This window comes from Nycticebus coucang, chromosome 11 (genome assembly GCF_027406575.1).
Source record: "Nycticebus coucang isolate mNycCou1 chromosome 11, mNycCou1.pri, whole genome shotgun sequence".
NCBI lineage: Eukaryota > Metazoa > Chordata > Mammalia > Primates > Lorisidae > Nycticebus > Nycticebus coucang.
In genome coordinates, this window is record NC_069790.1 from 100,522,113 (window position 1) to 100,545,596 (window position 23,484).

Consider the following 23,484-nt stretch of genomic DNA (forward strand, 5'->3'; position numbering starts at 1 on the left):
CCTTCAATTCCTGGGCTTAGGCAATTCTCTTGCCTCAGCCTCTGGAGTAGCTGGGACTACAGGTGCCCACCACAACGCCCAGCTGTTATTTTGTTATTGTTGCAGTTTGGCTGGGGTCTGGTTTGAACCCACCACCCTCGGTATATGGGGCTGGCACCCTACCCACTGACCCCAGGCACCGCCCCAAAAGATTATCTTTGTCTCCCCTGAAGCATAACACTTAAATGTTCACATTCCTGATTAAGAATGTTCCCAACACTAGTGATTCCTCAAGATGCAGACAGCTACTGTTAGCATCTTCACTAGGAGACTTTTCTGGGTTATATGTTCTCTGAGGAAAAGAGCACTTGACTGCCCAAAATTAATACAATAATTTGAAAAGCTATCTTTTTGGAGCTACCGATGAATCAAGGCAAAAACATTCTTGAAACGGTTTTTTGGGCTTCCTCAGTCAGTGACATGAGACTTCAGTGTGGTAGCTTAATATAGCTACTGTCTCATGTTGCTAAATTGTATCTAGTTTGTTTTTTGCTCCTAGGCTGACTGACATTTACCAGCTTTCAGAGTTTCTTTTCTGTTCTTAATGGATTAATCACAATTAGTTTAACAATTTTAACATTATTGTTTCCACCGCATATTTTTTCCTTTAAAAAAATTACAAAGGAGGGCGGTGCGTGTGGCTGAGTAGGGCGCCAGCCCAATATACCAAGGGTGGTGGGTTTGAACCTGGCCCAGGCCAAACGGCAACAAAAAATAGCCAGGCGTTGTGGTGGGCGCCTGTAGTCTCAGCTACTTGGGAGGCTGAGGCAAGAGAGTCGCCTGAGCCCAAGAGCTGGAGGTTACTGTGAACTGTGACACCACTGCACTCTACCTAGGGCGACAAAGTGGGACTCTGTCTGCAAAAAAAAAAAATTACAAAGGCATTTGGCTTTGTCTTCTACCTTATTTTTCCGAGTATGAAACTCGTTTATGTTCATTTTATAATAGTCAGATGTTACTCAGTATATAATGTAAAAAGACAAAGTCTCCTATAATCCCATGCTCCAGAAATAACTATCATAGTTAATGGTTTCCTGCCCATATTTCTAACAGACATGGATTTATTTGTGTATTTTAGGTGTTTCCATAGTTCTTACCTGATTCCATTGCTACTCCTTCTAGGTGATAATGATTGGAAGTGAGGTTAAACCAGCTTCTAAGTGCTGTCCTCTTCCCACTCCTACCTGCCTTCTGCCTCCTGTTTGAGCCCTAACAGCCAACAGACTCACAGTCTTATATTCTTTATTGCAGTCACTTTTCTTTCCTAGTTAATTTATATGGCTCTGTAGGTAAGCTTCAGTATCATTCTTTTTATTATTATTATTATTTATTTTTTGAGACACAGTCTCACTCTGCTGCCCAGGCTAGAGGGCCTTTGCCTCAACCTAGCTCACAGCAACCTCAAACTCCTGGGCTCAAGTGATCTTCCTGCCTCAGCCTCCCAAGTAGCTGGGACTACAGGTGCCCACAATGAAACCTGGCTTATTTTTCTGTTTTTAGTAGAGATGGGGTCTTACTCTTGCTCAGGCTGTTCTTAAACTCGTGAGCTCAAGCAATCCTTCCACTCTGCCTCCCAGAGTGCTAGTAGGATTACAGGCATGAGCCATGGCGCCTAGCCAATATCATTCTTTTGTTTGACAAATTCAGTAATCCTGGTTATAAGGAATTCAGAAATTATTTAAGGTGAAAAATGAAGCAGATATTAAAACATAGTTGGACTAGAATTTAAGACATATGAGTAGGCTTGGTGCCCATAACTCAGTGATTAGGGTGCCAGCCACATTCACCGGGGCTAGTGGGTTCAAACCCAACCCAGGTCTGCTAAACAACAATGACAACAAAAAATAGTCGGGCATTGTGGCAGGCGCCTATAGTTCCAGCTACTGGGAGGCTGAGGCAAGAGGTTTGTTTAAGCCCAAGAGTTTGAGGTTGCTGTGAGCTGTGACTCTACAGCACTCTACCAAGGACAACATAGTGAGACTCTGTCTCAAAAAAAAAAAAATAAACGGTGCATCTTACAAGGGTACATGTGAAACTTAGTAAATGTAGAATATAAATGTCTTAACGCAATAACTAAGAAAATGCCAGGAAGGCTGTGTTAACCAGTGTGATGAAAATGTGTCAGACTTTTTATAAAACCAGTGTATGGTGCCCCATGATTGCATTAATGTACACAGCTATGATTTAATAATAAAAAGAAAGAAAGAAAGAAAATTACCAGTACCCAAAGCTAACTACTGTCAGGAAATGTTTAATCAAGCTTTTTAACCAAAGCTTTATTCCTATTAAAAATACTCTTGATCAAAGCAGTGGGATGGTACACTACCTTCTTAAAAGAATTCCTGTCGTATCTTATATATTAAAGTGAAATCAAGTCAGGATCAAATAAGTAGCTTTAAATTTTATAAGTTTCTAAATCTAATAACCAGAGATTTGCAAAAAAAATTACGTTTTTTCCTAAGCCATTTGAGAGTAAATTGCCAACTTAATACTCCTGAGTCTGTTTGGACTCCTTACTCTCAGTCCATTTGGGCTGCTATAACAAAAACCTGAGACTGGGTAATTTCCAAACAGTAGAAATTTATTGTTCTCAGTTCTGGAACCTGGGAAGTCCAAGATAAAGGCACCAGCAGATACAGTGCCTGGTGAGGTCTTGTTCCTCATAGATGGTAGCTTTTGTGTATTCACCTGGCCAAACGGGCAAGCAAGCTTCCTCAGGCCTCTTGCATGACAGTACTAGTCCCATCCATTCATGAGGACAGAGTTCTTATGACCTTCACAGCTTAATACAATGGTATTAAGTCATAGAGCTGGGGGAGACCACATATATTCACACCATCATATCTCCCAAATACTTAAGTGTCTCTTTTCTACAAGGAACGACATTCTCCTATTCAACCAGTATCACCGTCAAAATTTGGAGATTAACATTGATTCATTGTTGCTGTTTAATCCTCAGATCCCATTCAAGTTTCATTAGTTGTCCCAGTAGTACTTTTTATAACAAAAGAATCGGGCGGTGCCTTTGGCTCAAGGAGTAGGGCCCCGGTCCCATATGCCGGAGGTGGCAGGTTCAAACACAGCCCCAGCCAAAAAAATCACAAAAACAAACAAACAAAAAGAATCTAGTCCATACTTATGTGTCGCATTTAATGGTCATGTCTCTTTAGTCTCCTTTAGGCTGAAACACTCTAAATCTGATTTTCATTACCTCGATACTTTTGAAGGGTACAGATGAATTATTGTGTAAATGTTCTCAATTTAGATTTTTCCGATGCTTCAGGCTATGCGTCTATGGTAGGAATACAGTGAAGTGATGCTGCATGTTTTTGTTGTTGGATACTATAGGTGGTACATGATTTCAATTTGTCCCATAATTAATAATGTTCACTTGAACCCCTTGATTGAGGTGGTATCTGTCAGGCTTTTCCTTTGTAAAGTTATTTTCCTCCCTTGGTAATTAATATGCTTTTTGTAAGCTAGTAGTATAAACTATAAACATTCCAGATTTATGATTGATTGATTCATTCATTCATTCACTCACTTTTATTTGTATAGAATAATTTTTTCCTATTTTATTTAGTGGGTTATAATCCATTAGTATCATTATTTTGATGCACATATTGTCCCCAGTTTGGCCGGGGGAGCCCCTTCAATGTCTTTTTTTTGTTTATTTGTTTGCTTTTTGAGACAGAGTCTCAAGCTGTTGCCCTGTGTAGAGTGCCATGGTGACATCATAGCTCACAGAAATTTCAAACTCTTGGGCTCAAGCCATTCTTTTGCCTTAGTTTTTTGTATTTTTTAGAGACGGGGTCTTGCTCTGGCTTAGGCTGGTCTTGAACCTGTGAGCTCAAGCAATCCACCTGCCTTGGCCTCCCAGTGCTAGGATTACAGGCATGAGCCACTGTGCTCAGCCTGCTTCTTTTGTCTTTTGACATGTCCGTTTCATTCTTGTAGCACTTCTTAAGCTCATCCTGTATATTCCATGCTCTAGCCTTGGAATTAGCCATTTCTCCAAGGAGCCTTGGTTCCTTTAGAGCAACGGTTCTCAACCTGTGGGTTGCGACCCCTTTGGACTGTATTAAAGGTTCGCAGCATTAGGAAGGTTGAGAACCACTGCTTTAGTGGATCTGGACACTAATGTGCTCTTGTCTGTTGGAATATTGGTATTCCCAAATCCTCTTTTATTAGTTTTGGAAATAATTGCCCATTAACTCTTCATGTGTTTCTTTTGCCCTCTCACTGCGTCTTTGCCTTCTGGCACTTCAGTTACATGCATGTTATACCATTTGATAATGTCCCAGAGATCTTGAGTGCTCTGTTCTGATTTTTTTCCAACACTCTCATGTCTTTTTGTTTGCAGTTCGGTAATTTCTACTGCTCTATCTTCAAGTTCAATGATTCTATCCTTGGGATATACCTAATATGATAAGTCTGATGAAGGAACTTTTAAGCTCTAATTTTTTTTAATTTCTTGTTATTTCTATTTGAATTGCTCTGTAGTTTCCATCTCACTGCTGAACTTTCTGTCTGTTCATAGATATAATCCATCTTTTTCTCTAGATCCTTTAACATAAACATATTAATCATAGTTATTTTGAAGTTTCTGATCAAATATTTGGCTCATCAGAGAGTCTGGCTCTACTGATTTGTTGGGGTTGGGGGTGGTTATTTGTTTGTTTTTGAGATAGTCTTGCTCTGTTGTCCTGGCTAGAGTACAATGGCATCATCATAGCTCACTACAACTGCAAACTCCTGGGTTCAAGTGATCTTCCTGCCTCAGTTTCTTGAGTAGCTGGGACAAAGGCGTGTTCTACCACACAGGCTATTTTTGGTAGAGACGGGGGTCTCACTCTTGCTCAGATTAGTCTCAACCTCCCAGAGTGCTAGGAATACTGGTATAAGCCACTGTGTCTAGCTTGATAACTTTATTTCTTAATAGTGGGGTTCACCCCCCCAGTTTTTGTGTATCTCCAGATTTTTGTTTGTTTGTTTGTTTTGAGGCAGAGTCGCAAGGTATCACCCTGGGTAGAATGCCATAATGTCACAACTCCCAACAACCTCAAACTCTTGGGCTTAAGTGATTCTCTTGCTACAGCCTCCCAAGTAGCTGGGACTATAGGTGCTGGCCACAACACCTGGCTATTTTTTTGTTGTTGTTGCAGTTGTCATTGTCATTTTTTAGCTGGCCCAGGCCAGGTTTGAGCCCACCTATACCAGCCTGGGTATACATGGCCGGTGCCCTACCCACTGAGCTACAGGCGCCACCCGTCTTCAGATTTTTTTATTGAATAGTAGTATATTATTTGCCATTATAGTCCTGACTTGGAGTAGATATAGATTGTGTTATATACCAGCAAAGGCTTCTAATTCCTCCAGCAGCAGTAGGTTGCTGTTACCTTGTGCTTGGATCAGAGGCTGTTTCTACACAGGCATACCTTTGGGGGAGGGAGGATCTCCCTTCCAGTTCCTGCCACACTACACTGCTGCTCCCTGTTTCTGGGGGCCAGGCTGGTGGGGAGGGCAAGTGGGGTTCTTGGATCTCCTAGTGCAGCCTCTGTCTTAAGTAGGCCTCTGTGAGAGCAAGGCTTTCTCAGGTTCTTACCTTGCCTGTTTGTAGCAGCCAAATTTTTTCTTGCATCTGTGGAGGATCTTGGGCAGGAGATATTTTCTTGCTGAAAGGTAAAAGCATAGAGCTCAGATAGAGCGTCTTCCCGTGGCTCCCCCACAACCCTCTCCCTCTTCTCAGAATACTGTAGAGGTTCTGTACAGCACAATTTGAAAAGAATTGGCCTAAGTTATTTCTGATATACATTCTCATTGTCAAATCTATAAACTTAATCTCCTTGACCATTAGTTTGGCCCAAGCTTGCTCATCTCTTGCTTTCTCTTTAACACAGGTGCTCATGGAAACTCTAGGTGCTCTGGGGGCACAGTGCCGATGGGCTGCCTGCAACATCTATTCCACTCTCAATGAAGTAGCTGCTGCTCTAGCAGAAAGTGGTAAGCTCTCTTATTTGTTCTCCATGTCTTTGGCTCAAGAAAGTCTCCAAAAACTCCCATTGTTTTAATATATATTTTTAAGGAAGGTTCACAGTAAAGGAGCTGTCTTGGAAGAAGTGGATCCCTAATCTAAATGAGTTTGTTCTTTTTTTCTGGGCGTTTTCTTTCAAATATGATCTGGTTAATTTTGTTATACAGTTGGCAAATGTCTACCTATGTCTATTATTCCATTATTGCTTAATATTTTGCTTTGACTCACTGAGTGAGCCCTAAAGAAGAAGGGTTGGGTGTGATGGCTCACGTCTATAATTTTGGCACTCTGGGAAGCCAAGGTGGGTGAATCATTTGAGCTCAGGGGCTCGAGACCCGCCTGAGCAAGAGCAAGACCTCATCTCTAATAAAAGTAGTAAAACTAGACGGGCGTGACGAGTCCCAGAGAGAGTATACCAAGGGCTTTGGTGGCCAGTATGGAATTCAGAAGGATCAAATGGATAAGGTAAAGCACCCAAACACCAGTGTCTTGAGAAGAATGCCCTGAGCTTAGGGCAGTGCACAGAGAAAAGTGAAAGGCGGGAGAAGTGGAGGAGGAAGGGACAGTGGTCATGGGCCTAAGCCAATCCCGATGGTGTTCTGCATTCCTGCACTCCCCCTTGACTGCCCACATCTAATGTTTTTGTCCTCCAAAAGCTGAACTTTAACTGAGAGTGAGTGGAGGGGGGAAGAGAGAGAGCAAGAGAGTGAGAGCCCAGGGAAAGAGTGCTGCCGACTTCAGTGAAATGCAGGCCCCAACAACAGCTTATCAGAAGACGACACCTGTAGAAGCTGCTTCCAGTGGTGCCTGTAAGCTGATGGCAAAATTTGAATCCATGGTGAGAAGAGGAAGCTGGAGGAAAAGGAGAAGGCCCAGCAGATGGCCAAGCGGCAATAGGAGCCAAAGGCCGTGGTAAAGACAAGCCACAAGAATCAGCAGTTGGTGGCGCCTGTGGAAGAACCATGGCACCAGCTCCACTGCCCAAGAAAATCTCCTCTGAGGCCTGGCCTCCAGCAGGAAGTCTTCAGTCATCAGAACCTGAGCCTGTGAGAACCAGCAGAGAACAACCGGTGCCCCCACTGCCCAAGAGGCTGAATCCTCCAGAGGACAACAAGGAGCCCCCAGCTCTGCCCCCTCGGATTCTAGAAGTCTTCTACCTGGAGGAAGAACCAGTGTATGAAGAGGCACCTGAGCCCGAGCCTGAGAATGACTATGAGGATATTGCTGAGATGGACAGTCATGAGCAGGATAAGGACACAGAGGGGGACTATGAGGATGTGCTTGAACCCGAGGAGTCCCCTTTTCCTTCTGCCGTGCCTGGATCATCAGGCTGCCCACGTGGGGCCATGGGCATCTCAGCTATAGCCCTGTATGATTACCACGGACAAGGAAGTGATGAGCTTCCCTTTGATCCAGATGACATCATCACTGACATCGATATGGTGGATGAAGGCTCGTGGCGGGGGCATTTGGACTCTTCCCTGCAAATTATGTCAAGCTCCTCCAGTGACTGGCCCTCTGTGTCTACTGCAACTGTGATTTTCCATGTCTGAAGTGGCTCTGCCTCCATCCCCTCCCTATTCCTACTGCAAATGTCTAAAGTGTATGGACTGCCTGAGGCTCTGGACAGGCTTCCCTCTCCCTTTCATTAAGGGCTTGGGGCAGAAAGAGCATGAGGAAGGGGTCTTCTTCACCTCAGTGTTCTCTCAGTCCTGGATGAACTCATGGACACATATCTTGGGGTCCTGACTCCTTCTCCACAAATGTCCCCTAATACTCTGGGAAGCCGGTGGATTGCTGTGCTCTCCAGCCTTGTGCTCCAGGCTTCCTGGTTTGCTTACCTGGGAAGTTGTGTCTAGATTACCTGGTTTACCTGGTTATGCTGTCTTCCTACTTCAATTCCCTGTAAACAAATCTCTGAACCTTCTTTCTGCTCAGTCCTAAAGTTGGAAATAAAGAGGGACAATGGCTCACCTCAAAAAAAACTAGACGGGCGTGGTAGCGGGTGCCTGTAGTCCCAGCTACTCAGGAGGGTGAGGGAAGAGGAATGCTTTGAGCCCGAGAATTTGAGGTTGCCGTGAGCTGTTGACACCACAGCACTGTGCCCAGGGTGACAGAGTGAGACTGTGTCTCAAAAAAAAAAAAGAAGAAGAAAATGCTTCACCCTGTAGGTTTTCCAGCCCTGACTTAACGTTTTGTGTTTCTACTTTAGCAGAAATCTGACTTGACCTGGCAGATTAATATTTGATCTGAACATCCACTGATACTTGAAGGACAAAAGAAATAGAGAAATTTGGATTTTGCCAGCCTCTTGCCTTTACTCTCTGGCAGCACAGCACAGATCAGAGTACTAAACACTTGCTTCAGAGCCCCTGGGAGATACTGGGGAAGGCCTATAGAATATGCATGTCTGTCCTTTGGCTGGCACTCTCAGTGTTCATTGGTTCTTTCATTTATACTCATTCATTTATAAAATTTTATTAATGTATATATGATAGAACAGTATTTAATATTAATGCTTTATTGATACAAGTATTATATAGCCTAATTAATTATAGGTATGCATTCATAATTTTTTTAAAACAAATGCGTATTGACCTACTCTAAGAGATATAAGGACAAATGAGACAATGTCTTTGCCCTCAGAATTTTATTAAAATACAAGAACATTTATGATAAATGCCACAGCGGATTTATATCCATAAACAGGGGGCTTAGAAAAGTTCAAATTCTTTGAGAGTTACTTCCAGCTGGGTTAATAAGGTTTCATTAGGAACATGACACTTAACTGGGCTATGAAGTATAGCAACATTTTAGCAGATGGAGAAGGTATAAGAAGGGTTTTCCTGACAAAGAAGGTGGGATGACTAAAGTATAAAAGCAAGAAAGATCAAAGAGTAGAGGCCAGCGTGGTGGCTCACGCCTGTAATCCTAACACTCTGGGAAGCTGGTGGATTGCTTGAGCTCAGGAGTTTGAGACTGGCCTAAGCAAGAGCAAGACCCCATCTCTACTAAAAAGAATATAAAAATTAGCCGGGTGTTGTGGTGGACCAGAGGCTGAGGCAAGAGGAGCTTTTGAGCCCAGGAGTTTGAGGTTGCATGAGCTATGACACCACGACACTCTACCCAGTGGGACAGAGTAAGGCTTTGTCTCAAAAAAAAGAGTAGTTGGGAAATGGTGAGAATGGCAGTTTAAGTGGATCAAGAAGTACTTATTTCTGGTCTCTTTTTTCCATTTAGTCCTATTTTTAACAACTGTGATACTTTTGTCCCTTTAGCCTGTCCTTTTTTGGCTAATAAGAGCAGAATGACCTCCAAAGACAAAGGAATGGATAACAGTGCTAAAGGCAATGCTAATCATGAAGGAAGTCAGTCCAAGGAATATAGTAGAATAGGAGGGTTTGGAATTGGGGAAAACCAACATCGTCTTTCAAATATTTGGGGATCATTCCTTTTTTTTTTTTTCAGTTTTTAATGGTTTCTTTCTTTCTTTTTTTTTTTTTTCCTCAGGATTTCCTGTGTTTGCCTGGAAGGGAGAGTCAGAAGATGACTTTTGGTGGTGCATTGATAGATGTGTAAATGTTGAGGGCTGGCAGCCAAACATGGTAGGTCGGATTTCTGCTAATACAATTCTATAGGGACAGGATGGAGGTGGGATAAGGCTGTGGCCTGGGAGAAGTTTCTCAACAGTAAAAAGGGAAAATGACTCCTTTTCTATCTGATGTGCCAGGGTTTCCAGTAGATCTATCTAGATGCTCATGCTTAGGGTACCCCAAGAGTATTGAACTCTTATAACCTCATAGTGCCTTGTACCTTAATTCTTAGAAGCATTCATATTCATTAGTAATAGTAAAGTGCTGCTCGGGATTTACACATGGCTGATTAAAAAGCAAGGATAATGAATTTCCATCCCCTGTCACTGCCTACCAGTCCCCCCAACCCAACATAACCAAAACCCCCCCCAAAAAAAAACAACTCTGAGATACTTAGCTTTCTTTCTAGAATCTATACACAGAATCTAGTAAATCTAAAGAACTTCCAAGTTCAAATTTCTTCTCTTTATTTGTTGAGCACCTTAAAAAAGATGACCAAGCAAAGTTTTGAGTTTTTTATTCTTGTTTCTTTTTGTAAAAGATCAAGTCTTGAAGCCTGATAGTACATTAGATTTGCAGAGGCAAAAATCTACACAAAATATGTGGCACTCCTATTTTATAAAAATTCTGAATATTAGATGAGAAACTAGAGAATCAACTGAAAAAAGAATGCGTGAATCCTCCAACCATTGCTTGCTGCTGCAGACTGCAGAGCAGGCCTGGTCTGACTCACGCAGAGAAGCAGCTTCTTTCTGCCTTCTGTGATCCAGGTCACATTGCACCCAGGGCTCCCTCTCCCTCGTTTGAGGAAGCTGTGTTAAAGCTTTCATTCCAAAGGGCTGGGGGGAGGAGGTTGACAGTGGCTGTAAGAGGAGTCAGTTTTAACAGAAACAGGACAGAGTATGACTGACAGATACTAAAAAGATATGCCAGGTTTCTTCTGGGAATAAAACATTGATTTTAGAGAGGCACCTGTGGCTCAAAGGAGTAGGGCGCCAGCCCCATATACCGGAGGTGGCGGGCTCGAACCCAGCCCTGGCCAAAAACTGGAAAAAAAAAAAACATTGATTTTATAGTCAGGAACCCAGAAAGGACATGGGATTGTACCCAGAGAGATTTTATAAACTGTGGAACCAGCAGAAACTATGAGAAGGTTAATGAAGAAAGTCAGAGACAAAAACAGTTGTCACCCCGGAAAACTAGACTGAAACCTCTTTGGATCCTGTGAAGATGTAGTACTTTTGCTTGCTTTCTAATCGCAAAAGGATTTCCTGATGACAGGAATTTTCTACAGTAGATTTACATGGTGAGAACTATGGGCTGCTTTCATTAAATAAATATTGGGGTTAGCAGCTACCTGCCTGTATCTTTGTCAAAGGGAAAAGTAGATAAGAATAGTAGAACTTACAACACATGGTTCCCAGTTGTCCAATCTTTTTTGTCTCTGACCTTTTCTGTGGCCAGGGAAAACCCCACAAGGAATTCCATGCATGCAGAAAGGGAGAGAGAAACTCAGAAAAAGAAACTTTTGGTTTCTTAGGGCATCTGTTCTAGGAGTTTCTATTTGTGTTTGGAGCAAGTGTAAGAGCTTTAATGAGTTCTTCCTTGGATCTCTGCTCTCAAGCAAGGCTTGATTGAGTCAGAGAAAATACATCGACAACTGGAGCAGAAACAGAGATCAGGAGATAGACATGAGGTTGGGGATTTTGTGTGCCCTGGGGTCCGCCATGGCATTTTTGGCACTTATAGGAGAGTTGATGACTGATGGGACTGTAAAATGGGTACATGCCAGCAAAGGGCAACAGATTTCTGTAGGGACTTTCCAGGACAACAGGTGTAACAATTTGTTAAGTCCTGCTAAGCATTTTTGACAGCCCAGTGAAAGGCTGAATTGCCATAGCCTAGAGCCTGATAGCATTCTAAGCTGGTCCTTCTTTAGCTTATTTATAATTCAAAAACTTTCCTCTGCTGATGAAAGCTCTCCAGTGGGCACAGCATTGTGTTTATCTTTAATCCCAACCTGAAATAGTGATGAGCTGTTCAAAGGCATGCTTGCACACCTACCTGCTGCATGGTTCCCTGGTTATTTTTAATTCGGTTTATACAGAGTGTGAGGTTGTGCTAGGCAAAACCCCACAGTGCTGCCTGATATTTTGGGTGGGAGAGTGCCTGTACTTTGGGAGAAGTAAAGGATTAAAGAATTAAGTCTTATAACCATTGTTCTGAGAGGAAGGCTAATTATCTGGCCTTTTTTAATTTTAGGCTAAGCCTTTACTGAATTTATTTAAAGTCCTGAATTTAACCAGTAGAAATCTGCTATATGAATACCTATATAAGTTTAGGGTTTTTGAATATCTACAGTACATTCAAGGACTAATAGTCTAGATAGCCATTATTTAAGCTGTCAATCCATAAGAAAATCTACATCATGTTGCTGTGTATTTTCATAAAGTAGGTTTGTCATGTGGGAGCGTCATTTGGCAGTGAGAATTACAATTGGCCTTTCACCTTCCATTGTCTTTCCTTTCAGTATCATGACTATTTAGTTAATTAATCCTGCTCGAAGTTACTTTATATAAACATATGGAAATTTGGAATATCTATAAATTGGTAATTAGAAATTAGGATACAAAACCCAAAGAAGCATTGAAGCCTGGAGCCTTCAACAAAGTAAATGACATTATTGATGCTTGCTATTGCAGATCTTAGATGATGGAGGGGATCTCACTCACTGGATTTATAAAAAGTATCCCAACATGTTTAAGAAAATCAAGGGCATAGTAGAGGAGAGTGTCACTGGAGTTCATAGGTAAGTTTTGACATGGGCATACCTTGTTTTATGCAGTTTAGGCATATAATCTTACAATCACATACCTACAGAACATACTATGTTAAAAAATTATAACCTGCTAGGAGGTAACCAGATCTGAGCCTGCACACTTATTATTTAATTAACCCAAATAACAAACCTAAAATAGTGAGAGAGTCAGGCAGGGGAATAAGTGGAGGTCTCATGTTTTCTAGTCATTTTGATACAGTGACTTCTTGTCCTTTTGGGATAAATTCTTTTATTCAGCAAATGTCTATTGAACATATACAATGAGCCAGGAACTCTCCTACATGCTAGGGATCTAGCAGCAGACAAAAGGGACAAAAATCTGTGTCCTTATCAAGCTTATATTTTTACACAGAGTGTAGGGGTTCTGCTCTTTTTCTCAAAGGAGCTAGTACTTGCCTGAGTAAAACTAGAATCATTTCTGTTTGCTCTTATTCACCCATAAAGATCTGAAAGCATGAAACAAAAATTGGGGGGAAGTAAATTCTCAATCGCCCACCATCATGGCTTCAATATATTGTGATCTTTTTGAATATACAAAACTGTAGTATAACATACCTTCAACTCTTAAAAAGGGATCAATTTTGAATAAAGTCCGTAGTTCTAATTTGTAATTGACTCAGTTTAAAATAAAACTCTTGGCTGGGTGCCGTGGCTCACGCCTATAATCCTAGCATTCTGGGAGACTGAGGCTGGTGCATTGCTTCAGCATGTGAGTTCCAGAACAGCCTGAGCAAGAGCGAGACCCTGTCTCTAAAAAAATAGCCAGGCGTTGTGTCGGGTGCCTATGGTCCCAGCTACTCGGGCTAGAGAATCACTTGAGCCCAAGAGTTTGAGGTTGCTGTGAGCTATGATACCATAACACTCTACCAAGGGTGACAAAGTGAGACTCTTTCTGAAAAAAATAAAATAAAATAACATAAAACTTTCATAGTAGACCTACATATTGAGATTATAAATTTTAGATCATTTAAAAGTTAAAATTGTTGCATTAGAGTAGTAGGATTATGCAAGATTTTTAAAATACAAGTCAGATAACTAAGTTCACAAACCCATCCTAGAAAAAGTGCTACATATCTCATTGCTGCATATCACTATGGTTGCCAGATGCAAGAGGAGCATTTCAAAGGTGTACTTTTTCCAGGATGAGTTTGAGAACTTTTTTTTTATTTGCAGTTTTGGCCAGGGCTTGGCTTGAACCCATCACCCCCGGTATATGGGACAGGCACCCTACTCCTTGAGTCACAGGCACCACCCTGATTTTGAGAACTTAATTAGCCAATGTAGTAGTACTGAAAGTTATTCTCCTTTTAATTAAAATGGGGAATAAAGGCCAGGCACAATGGCTCACACCTATAATCCTAGCACTCTGGGAGGCTGAGGCAGTGGATTGCTTGAGCTCACAAGTTTGAGACCAGCCTGAGCAGAAAGCGAGACCCCAGTTGATCCTGAGTTGAAGGTTGCTGTGAGTTATGATACCATGGCACTCTACCCAGGGCGACAGCTTGAGACTCTGTCTCAAAAAAAATGGGGGATAAAGTTAATATGCAATTTAAAATTTTACATTTAAAATTTAAAGGTAAATCAAGGATTTTCCCCACATTACTTTTGAAGAAGATCTTTATTGCCAAACTGTATACAGGTTCTAGAAACATTTTTTTTTTTGGCAGTTTTTGGCTGGGGCTGGGTTGGAACCCACCACCTCCAGCATATGGGGCCGGCACCCTACTCCTTGAGCCACAGGCACCGCCCCGAGAAACATATTTTTTATTTCTCAGTATCTGAGAAGACAAAACTCGTCACGTCTCATGCTGTCATGCCTAGGTAATCAACATATTTCTGGGATTTGATCTGAAAGCGATAGTAGATCTTGGTATTTCATTGTTTTATATTCTTCTTGACTTCCCTCATCCTCAGGCTATACCAACTGTCCAAAGCTGGGAAGCTGTGTGTTCCAGCCATGAATGTCAATGACTCAGTCACCAAACAGAAATTTGACAACCTGTACTGTTGCCGTGAATCAATTCTTGATGGGTAATGTTTATTATCGTTAAGATGATCTTGAGTTGTAATTTTGATTTTCTTTTGGTTTTGCTTATTTCTGGAAATGATTCACGTAGCACATTTAGATAACATTTCCACTAAACCAAAGCTTTGTAACTTCATAAATTAAAATTACATTATTTTTATTTTCTTCTTTGTATCTTTTATTTCCAAGTATTATACATTCAGAACATTATATAATAAATGTATATTGCTTTTATGTTCAAAAGTTACTGTGTAATCTACCTTTTCTTCTCTTCTACACCACTCCTAACGTAAGGAGAAAAAAGGAAAAAAAAAAGTCACATGTAGAATTAGTTGGATGGCAAGGAGTGAGAAAATATATGTTTTATTCAACTTTTCTTTCTGGTTATTAAATTGTTTTTCTAGGAGAGAAACTAGACTTTCTTTCAAAATAAAAAACAAACCAAAAAAAGACCCATGTAAACAAAAAGACTTAATACTAATCTCAACGGAGAAATGAGAAAATTTTTCTGATTTGACATTTCCCCCCCCCACCCTCCCCCGCTAGACTTAAAAGAACAACAGACATGATGTTTGGTGGAAAGCAAGTGGTGGTCTGTGGCTATGGAGAGGTAAAGTTTAACCTTTCATTTATTAGGTGTATCAAATGTATTTTGCTGAAATAGTCTAGAATTTTTCATTTGTATGGACATAAGAATATATTCATTACCACTTTAGAATGGGAAACTGAACAACTTCGGAGGCCCTTTAGTTAAAGTAAAGCCTTTCTTTTACCTTTGCATCTTTGCCATTTTTCCTTAAGTTAATTTTCTGACTTGTTCCAGAACCACCGTTTGTAATGTTCTTTTCGCTTGTGTTTTGATTATAAATCGTGAGTGTGGGTGTTCTTACGCACATGAATGTGATAAGCAGGAACCAGGGGGGTTGTTTATGAACTGTATTCATTTATTTGTTTTTCCCTGAGCATGAATCTATTCAGTGAAATTCCTTTTGGGGGCAGAAATTGGGGGTGCTCTTTATAGAAGCTTTGGAAAACTGTTTTGTCACTGACTTTCCTAATAGGTATGTTCTTCCCCTTCTTCAGGTGGGGAAGGGGTGCTGTGCTGCCCTCAAAGCCATGGGCTCCATTGTGTATGTAACAGAGATTGACCCCATCTGTGCCCTGCAAGCCTGGTAAGCATGCAAAGGGAGACTTGCTCCTCCTGTATGCTGCCATCTGACATGTGATCTTGGAGCTGCTCCAAAGAGGGGCCTAGTTACACATCTTATCTTAGAGGGGCTCAGCTCCTCAGAGAGGCTGCCACTAATGCTAAGTTTATCTTTCAAAGATAAAGGAGCTCTGCTCTGATAGAGCAGAGACTATCAGAAAAGCTAAAATTTAGAATTCCTATGGAAATAGTAGCAGGGTATGCTTTGAGCCAGAGAACAAGTAGCCCCTTACCTCTTCTGTATGTAATCCCTGCCTCTTTGAAAACAATGATCAGAAAAGAAACAGGCTGGTTTTGGATGTCTTGTGATGTAATATACTAAAAAGGCCTTTTTGTGGTATTATATCTCTCCCCAAAACATAATAACCTGAATCTAATTGTGAGGAATTATCAGTCAAGTCCAAATTAAGGGTAAAATCTGCTAACTTTGACTGAAAGGTATATGAGAAGTATTTGTACTATTCTTACAATTCTTAAATTTCAAATTATTCTACAATTAAAAATTTGAAAACAGAATAGTTCCTTTTTCTTCTGTAAAATGTAGGTAATCATAGCTACTTCACAAGGTTGTAAGAGTTCAATAAAACAATAATTATTATGTATTATATAATATATAAGGTACAAAGCTGCTGCCACATAATGCATGCTCACTAAATGGTAGCTATCATTAAAATTGTCTCTTGCTACCCTTAGCAGGATGGGAAATACTGTTGTTCCTGAAAACTATGCAGAGCCCTAGTGTTATAGTCTGGATACCCAACCCAGTCTTTGCTATCAACCCTCTAGAGCAGTGATTTTCAACTAGTGTGCCATGAGAGGATCTTAATAATAATAATAATAAAATTATTTTCAAAAGAATTTCAAAGCACAGAAAATAGATTCTTTTTTTATCCTTTTTTTGATCAACATAATTTAAGTGTGCACAGAAGTTTATAGGTTCAAGTGTGCTGTGAGATTTAAAAAAGGGTTGAAAAACACTTCTGTAGGAGTATTCCCAAGATAAACATTGCATAAAGCTTTTACTATAATCATTTCCCCCTGTCCTCCTTACACATCTTAGCTATAAACCGACGGATTTCCTCAACAGAATTGGGACTTTCTTTAAGTCAAGTTCCTGCACACAAGGGGAACCATCACCCTTCTAGTGTTCTCAGAGTTTATTATAGAAATTTGAACATGCTTTAATACTGATTGCAATACTATTCAAATTATCCTGTAGAGGCTGGGCATGGTGGCTCACACCTGTAATCCTAGCACTCTGGGAGCCCAAGGAGGGTGGATTGCTTGAGCTCAGGAGTTCAAAACCAGCTTGAACAAGAGTGAGACCTTGTCTCTACTAAAAATAAAAAAACTAGCCGGATGTTGGGTGGGCACCTGTAATTCCAGATACTCAGAAGGCTGAAGCAAGAGGATCACTTGAGCCCACAAGTTTGAGGTTGCTGTGAGCTGTGATGCCATGGCACTCTACCCTGGGACAACAGAGTGAGACTCTGTCTCAAAGTCTGCTTTTAGAAGCACATGGACAGATAACCACTATGTAGTGTACCAAGTGCTGACATGAAGATAAACATCACATGCTTCTGTAGTTGGACAAAGGAGAAATTTCTAACTGGAGAGCAAGGGGACAGGGTAGAAAGATGTCAATAGAACTGAGTCTTCAGACATGTCTAAATATTTTCTTAGTTTGGAGGTATATTATAGTTAGAGGGAACATGTGCATAGTCTGTAAGGAAGGAGATAGCACAGCATGTCTAAGAAGCTGGAAATACTTTAATGTTGCTGGCAGACAGGATAAATTTGAAGGAATGATAATATCTGAGGTAGGGGTCATAGGAATCCTATGTCAGTGTAATCATATGAACGTAAGTATTGGGTCTTATCCTGAGAACAGGCATCTCATTGAAATTTTTTTTTAGGCAGAGTCTCACTATGTGGCCCTGGGTAGAGTGCCATGGTGTCACAACTCACAACAACCTCAAACTCTTGGGCTTAAGCGATTCTCTTGCCTCAGCCTCCCAAGTAGCTGGGACTACAGGGGCCTGCCACAAAGCCCATCTATTTTTTGGTTGTAGTTGTCATTGTTTGGCAGGCCCAGGCCACATTTGAACCCTCCAGCTCCAGTGCATGTGGCTGGTACCCTAGCCTCTAAGCCACAGGCGCCAAGCCTTTTTGAAATATTTTAAACAAGGAAGTGACATGATCTAAATTGCATTTAGGGAAGTCACTCTGCAAATGATTTAGAGGCAATGAGATTGGGCCAGGGGTTACTGTAGTAATCTAGGCAGGAAGTGTAAGACCTGAACTTAAGCAAGACCAGCATGTCTGAAGATGAGGGACAGATTCAATAGACTTTTAAGGAATTAAGGAAAAAGAATCAACTACATTTGGTGACAACTTCAGTTAGGGATAGGCAGTAAGCTAGAACATTCTTATCTTATCTTTTTTTTTTTTTTTTTTGAGACAAAGTCTCACTTTGTCACCTTGTGTACAGTGTCATGATATCATAGTTCACAGCAACCTCCAACTCTTGGGCTCAAGTGATTCTCTTGCCTCAGCCTCCCAAGTAGCTGGGACCACAGGCACCTGCCATAATGCCCAGCTAGTTTTAGAGATGAGGTCTCGCTCTGGCTCAGGCAATTCAACCACCTTGGCCTCCTAGAGTGTTAGGATTACAGGCATGAGCCACCACGCCCAGCCCTTAGAACATTCTTGTTTATATGGCTCATATAGTTGGATGAACATTGATGCTATTGATCAAAATAGAGAATATAGAAGAAGAAATAGATGGAGTTGGATGTGGGAAGACGATAATGAGTATATTTTCAGACAGTAAGTTTGAGATCCTTCCGGGACATTCATGAGGAAATATTCACTAGATAATTTGATACTTGACTGCGAAGCCTCAGAGAGATCCAATCTAAAGATATAAATGTACATATCAGCCACCTATAAGTGGTCATTTGCAGCCAGGGGAAGGAGTATGGATAAATATTGAAAAAATAAGAGAAAAGAGTAAAGAGCAAAACCCTGTAGAGTATACCAGTGCCAAGGTTGGTTGCGGTCAACAAGAGAGAATCAGAAAAGTAGGAGGTAAACCAGGATAGAAATGTGACAGATCGGGCGGCACCTGTGGCTCAGTGAGTAGGGCGCCGGCCCCATATGCCGAGGGTGGTGGGTTCAAACCCAGCCCCGGCCAAACTGCAACCAAAAAAATAGCCGGGCGTTGTGGTGGGCGCCTGTAGTCCCAGCTGCTCGGGAGGCTGAGGCAAGAGAATCGCTTAAGCCCAAGAGCTGGAGGTTGCTGTGAGCCGTGTGATGCCACGGCACTCTACTGAGGGCAGTAAAGTGAGATTCTGTCTGTACAAAAAAAAAAAAAGAAATGTGACAGATCTAAAGAGTATAGCATTTTAAGAAGGCAAGTAATGTTTAATGTAGAAGAAGAAATCAAGTATGTCTATGAGTCTAAGATATATTTTTGGGCTCGGCGCCTATAGTTCAACGGCTGGGGCGCCGGCCACATGCACCAGGGCTGGAGGCCCAGCCCTGCTGAACAACAGTAACTACAAAAAAATAAAAAACAAAAAATAGCCAGGCATTGTGGTGGACTTAAGGAAATGGTTTGGATTTTTCATTACTAAGAATAATCCAGCTATCTCAAGAAGTGACAGTGTAGTTACCAAAGGACCTTGTAATAGCTCTTGAAGTTCTGTGGCAAAAATCTCCCCAGCTGCTTGTTTAGGTTAATTGGTCGTGCTTTATTTCTACAGTATGGATGGATTTCGACTGGTGAAATTAAATGAGGTCATCCGACAAGTGGACATTGTTATTACCTGTACAGGTATGATTATGACATACTAAATGGGGTGGCACTTGGGAACGCTTTCACAGAGCAAAAGAAAGATGATTGGAAATATTCTGAAAAAACAAAGTCTAAAAGCTAGAATGAGATAGTAGTATACAAAACCAGCCAGTTTTTTAAAACCAGGTAGTTTTTTTTCTTCCTACCTCTTTGGAGCTCTGACCCAAAAGTATACCATTAGGTTATTACTATAGGAAGGTTTCTCTCCACCCTTTGTAACTGCTGTGTCTCCATCTATCCCCAACTACCTAGGATAAAGCTAGAGATGAGATTAATTAGTATAGTTTCATTTGGGAAGCCAGAACTTAAATTTGTACACTTGGGTTTTTTTCTTTTTTTTCATCCATAGGACTCTGCTTGATATTTATTTTATCTCCAAAAATGATATATATTTTTCTCTAGTCCCTATAATTAAGGCAAAGGTAGACACAAATTATTCATAGTTAAAGTGGGAGAGGTTATTGTGTTAATTCCTATAGAGGTAAATTTTGAGTTTTAGAGAGGAATATGCAGAGATGACTAGTTTATTTAGACTGAGATGCTTATTTTATTTTATTTTTTTTGTGTGTGTGTGTTTTTTTGGCCAGGGCTGGGTTTGAACCCGCCACCTCTGGCATATGGGACCGGCACCCTACTCCTCGAGCCACAGGCGCCACCGCTTATTTTATTTTTATAGTAGAACCATAAACCACAGGAACACTGGTTTTCTTTTATAATCTTATTTTTGAGGGGGAAAATCAGAAATATTTGTAGCCTCAGGGAGATCTGGGACAGAGAAGAAGGACCACAAGAAGCTGTTCTTGGTTCATATAAATTTCCTGAATTTTTTTAATAGCTTTATGGAGATATAATTCACATGCTACATATTTCACCCATTTAAATTCATTGTTCTCTAGTAAATTTACAGGGTTGTGCAGCCCTCACCAAAATCAAATTTGTTTATTGATATATAATTTATATACCATAAAGGTCACCTTTTTTTTGAGACAGAATCTCAGTATGTCGCCCTCGATAGAGTGCTGTGGTGTCACAGCTCACAGCAACCTCAAACTCTTGGGCTTAAGCGAATCTCTTGCCTCAGGCTCCCGAGTAGCTGGGACTACAGGTGTCTGCCACAGTGCCCAGCTATTTTTTGGTTACAGTTGTCATTGTTGTTTAGCAGGCCCAGGCCAGGCTCCAACCTGCCAGCCTCGGTGTATGTGGCCAGCACCTTACCCACTGAGCTATGGGCGCCACCAAAGCTCACCATTTTAAAGTTTACAATTCAATGGTTTTTAGTAAAGTTGTATAACATCCCATTATGTCATTCCAGAACATATTCATCACCCCATAAAGAAACTCTATACTGTTAGCAGTCACTCCTTATTGTATCCTTCATCCTCCACCCTCCCCTAGCCCTAGGCAATCCACTTGTATTTCTGTCTGTATAGATTTTGCTATTCTGGATATTTTATATAAATGGAATCATACAGTATGTTATCTTCTGTGACCAGCTTCTTTTACTTAGCATGATGTTTTCAGGGTCTACCATGTGATAGCATGTATCATACTTCTTTTTATTGCTGAATATTTCATTGTATGATGTAACCACATTTTATTTATTCATTCATCAGTTGATGAACATTTGTGTTGTTTCGCTTTTTGACTATTAGGAATAATGCTGCTGCTGTGAACCTTATACATAAGCTTTTGTGTGGACATATATTTTTAGTTCTCTTGGATATATACCTTGGAGTAAAATTGACTCACACAGTAACTCTATTATTATTTTGAGGAATCACCAAAAAAATTACTACACCATTTTATAATTTCACCAAAATGCATGTGCATTCTAATTTCTGCAAATCCTCACCAATACTTGTTATTGTCTGTCTTTTTAATTATCACCATCCTAGTGAGCATAAAGTGGTACTCAATGTGGTTTTGATTTATATTTCCCTAATGACTGATCATGTTGAACATCTTTTCATGCATTTGTTGGCCATTTGTACATCTTCTTTGGGGAAATGTCTGTTCAGATCTTTTCCTCTTTTTGTTTTTCAGTTAGAGATAGGGTCTTGTTCTGTCACCCCAGCTGGAGTGCAATGGCATGATCATAACTCACTGTAATCTCAAGTTCTGAGCTCATCTTTGCTCATTTTGGAATTGTATTCTTCTTAGTGGGTTGTAATAGTTCCTTGTATATTCTGAATAAAAGCCCCTTATCAATTATATGATTTGCAGATTTTTTTTCTCATTCTATGGGTTGTCTTTTCATTTTTTTAGTGGTATCATTTGTACACAAAAGCTTTTAATGGTGACATAGTCCAATTTATCTATTATTTCTTTGGTTGCTTGTACTTTAGGTATTATGTCTGAGAAACCATTGCCTAACCCAAAGTCACAAAGGTGTAATTCTATGTTTTTCTAGGAGTTTTATAGTTTAGCTTTAACAATTAGGTTATGATTCATTTTGAGTTAATTTTATCATGTTGTTATATGAGTTATCTCATATTGAATGAGATAGGGGTCCAGCTTCCTTTCTTTTCATATGGATACCTCTTCGGTTTTTAAGGTAACAAGAATGTGGTAACCAGAGAGCACCTGGACCGTATGAAGAATAGCTGTATTGTCTGTAACATGGGACATTCCAACACGGAGATTGATGTGGTAAGATCAAGTGGCTTATTATTAGGGTCTTTTGCTCCACCTCTTCTTCCCAGGAAATAAACTGAAAGAGGAAAGAGCAGGATCACGAGCCATCCTAAATATAACTTTCCTGGTTGTTATTGTGGTTACTATATAGCTTCTTCCTCTCAATTTAATAATTTCAAACGATTATCTTCCTCCTCCCAACTTTGATACCTACTTATATTATAAGCCATTTTATCTCTATATTTAGGATTGAGAGTGGGGGAAACTCAAAACTACAAAAAGGATGCGATGAATGTGAGTCAGTGTAGTAGTCAATACTTTGGGAGTTTTACCAAAGTATTACCAAACTTTTACCAAAGTTTTACCAAACTTTTGGAAGTTTTACTTTATGGTTTTACCATAAAGATGAAATAAGTGGCTTGGTCCAAGGAAACAAGTCACGGAAGAAAACTCTATGTGCTGGATGATTATGTTGTTTAAGTTTGACTGTGTCAGTCATATACTGCGGTTTCTTCCTTCTCTCTTTCTTTCACTGGGCTATGTCTCCCCTTAACATATTTTCCATACCATAGTAATTGGGTCTGTAGGTGGTCACAGTCAATGCAGTGCCATTGTGTAGTAGCATGTGGTCCTCAAACCCAGAAAATCTATCACCTTGGTTCTCTAATTTGCTTATATTTACTCTAAAATTTTCCAATCCAAAACAGCACTTGGTCCTAATACGTTGCCCAAGCAATAGTTAATAGAAGTGTTATTTATTTCTTTACAGACTTACCAAAATATCTCTCAATGTGACTTTCGCTCTGGTTTTAAATTTTTATGGCATTTTTCTGGCACACCTGTATTTCTCTCTGGCTCAAGCAAAGCATGCTTTCATCTCCACTGAGGGCTGCTCTGCTTGAGTTTCAGCATTGCCAGGTAAGGATCAGTTATTGAGAGCCTGTTGGATATCTGTTTTATATGACTTCTCTTTTTAACTCTGTGCTGTATTCTTCTATTATTAAAAATAGCTAGCTAGCAAAATGGGCGGCGCCTGTGGCTCAGTCGGTAAGGCGCCGGCCCCATATACCGAGGGTGGCGGGTTCAAGCCCGGCCCCAGCCAAAATGTAACCAAAAATAGCTGGGCGTTGCGGCGGGTGCCTGTAGTCCCAGCTACTCGGGAGGCTGAGGCAAGAGAATCGCTTAAGCCCCAGGAGTCGGAGGTTGCTGTGAGCTGTGTGAGGCCACGGCACTCTACCGAGGGCCATAAAGTG

At 40.7% G+C, this 23,484-nt stretch overlaps 1 protein-coding gene and 1 pseudogene across 12 annotated transcripts in view; both read left to right on the forward strand.

Annotated features, from left to right (window-relative positions):
* Positions 1-23,484, forward strand: part of AHCYL2 (adenosylhomocysteinase like 2) — a 199,240-nt gene that overhangs the window by 161,366 nt on the left and 14,390 nt on the right. For all 12 annotated transcript variants that reach the window (XM_053609156.1, XM_053609158.1, XM_053609157.1 and 9 more), the window contains 8 exons: positions 5,940-6,042; positions 9,584-9,678; positions 12,369-12,475; positions 14,420-14,536; positions 15,078-15,141; positions 15,615-15,703; positions 19,506-19,576; positions 22,152-22,246. In XM_053609156.1, coding sequence (XP_053465131.1) covers positions 5,940-6,042; positions 9,584-9,678; positions 12,369-12,475; positions 14,420-14,536; positions 15,078-15,141; positions 15,615-15,703; positions 19,506-19,576; positions 22,152-22,246 — 741 coding nt within the window. The remainder of the gene's footprint in view (positions 1-5,939; positions 6,043-9,583; positions 9,679-12,368; positions 12,476-14,419; positions 14,537-15,077; positions 15,142-15,614; positions 15,704-19,505; positions 19,577-22,151; positions 22,247-23,484) is intronic.
* Positions 6,176-7,583, forward strand: LOC128560235 (hematopoietic lineage cell-specific protein-like; annotated as a pseudogene).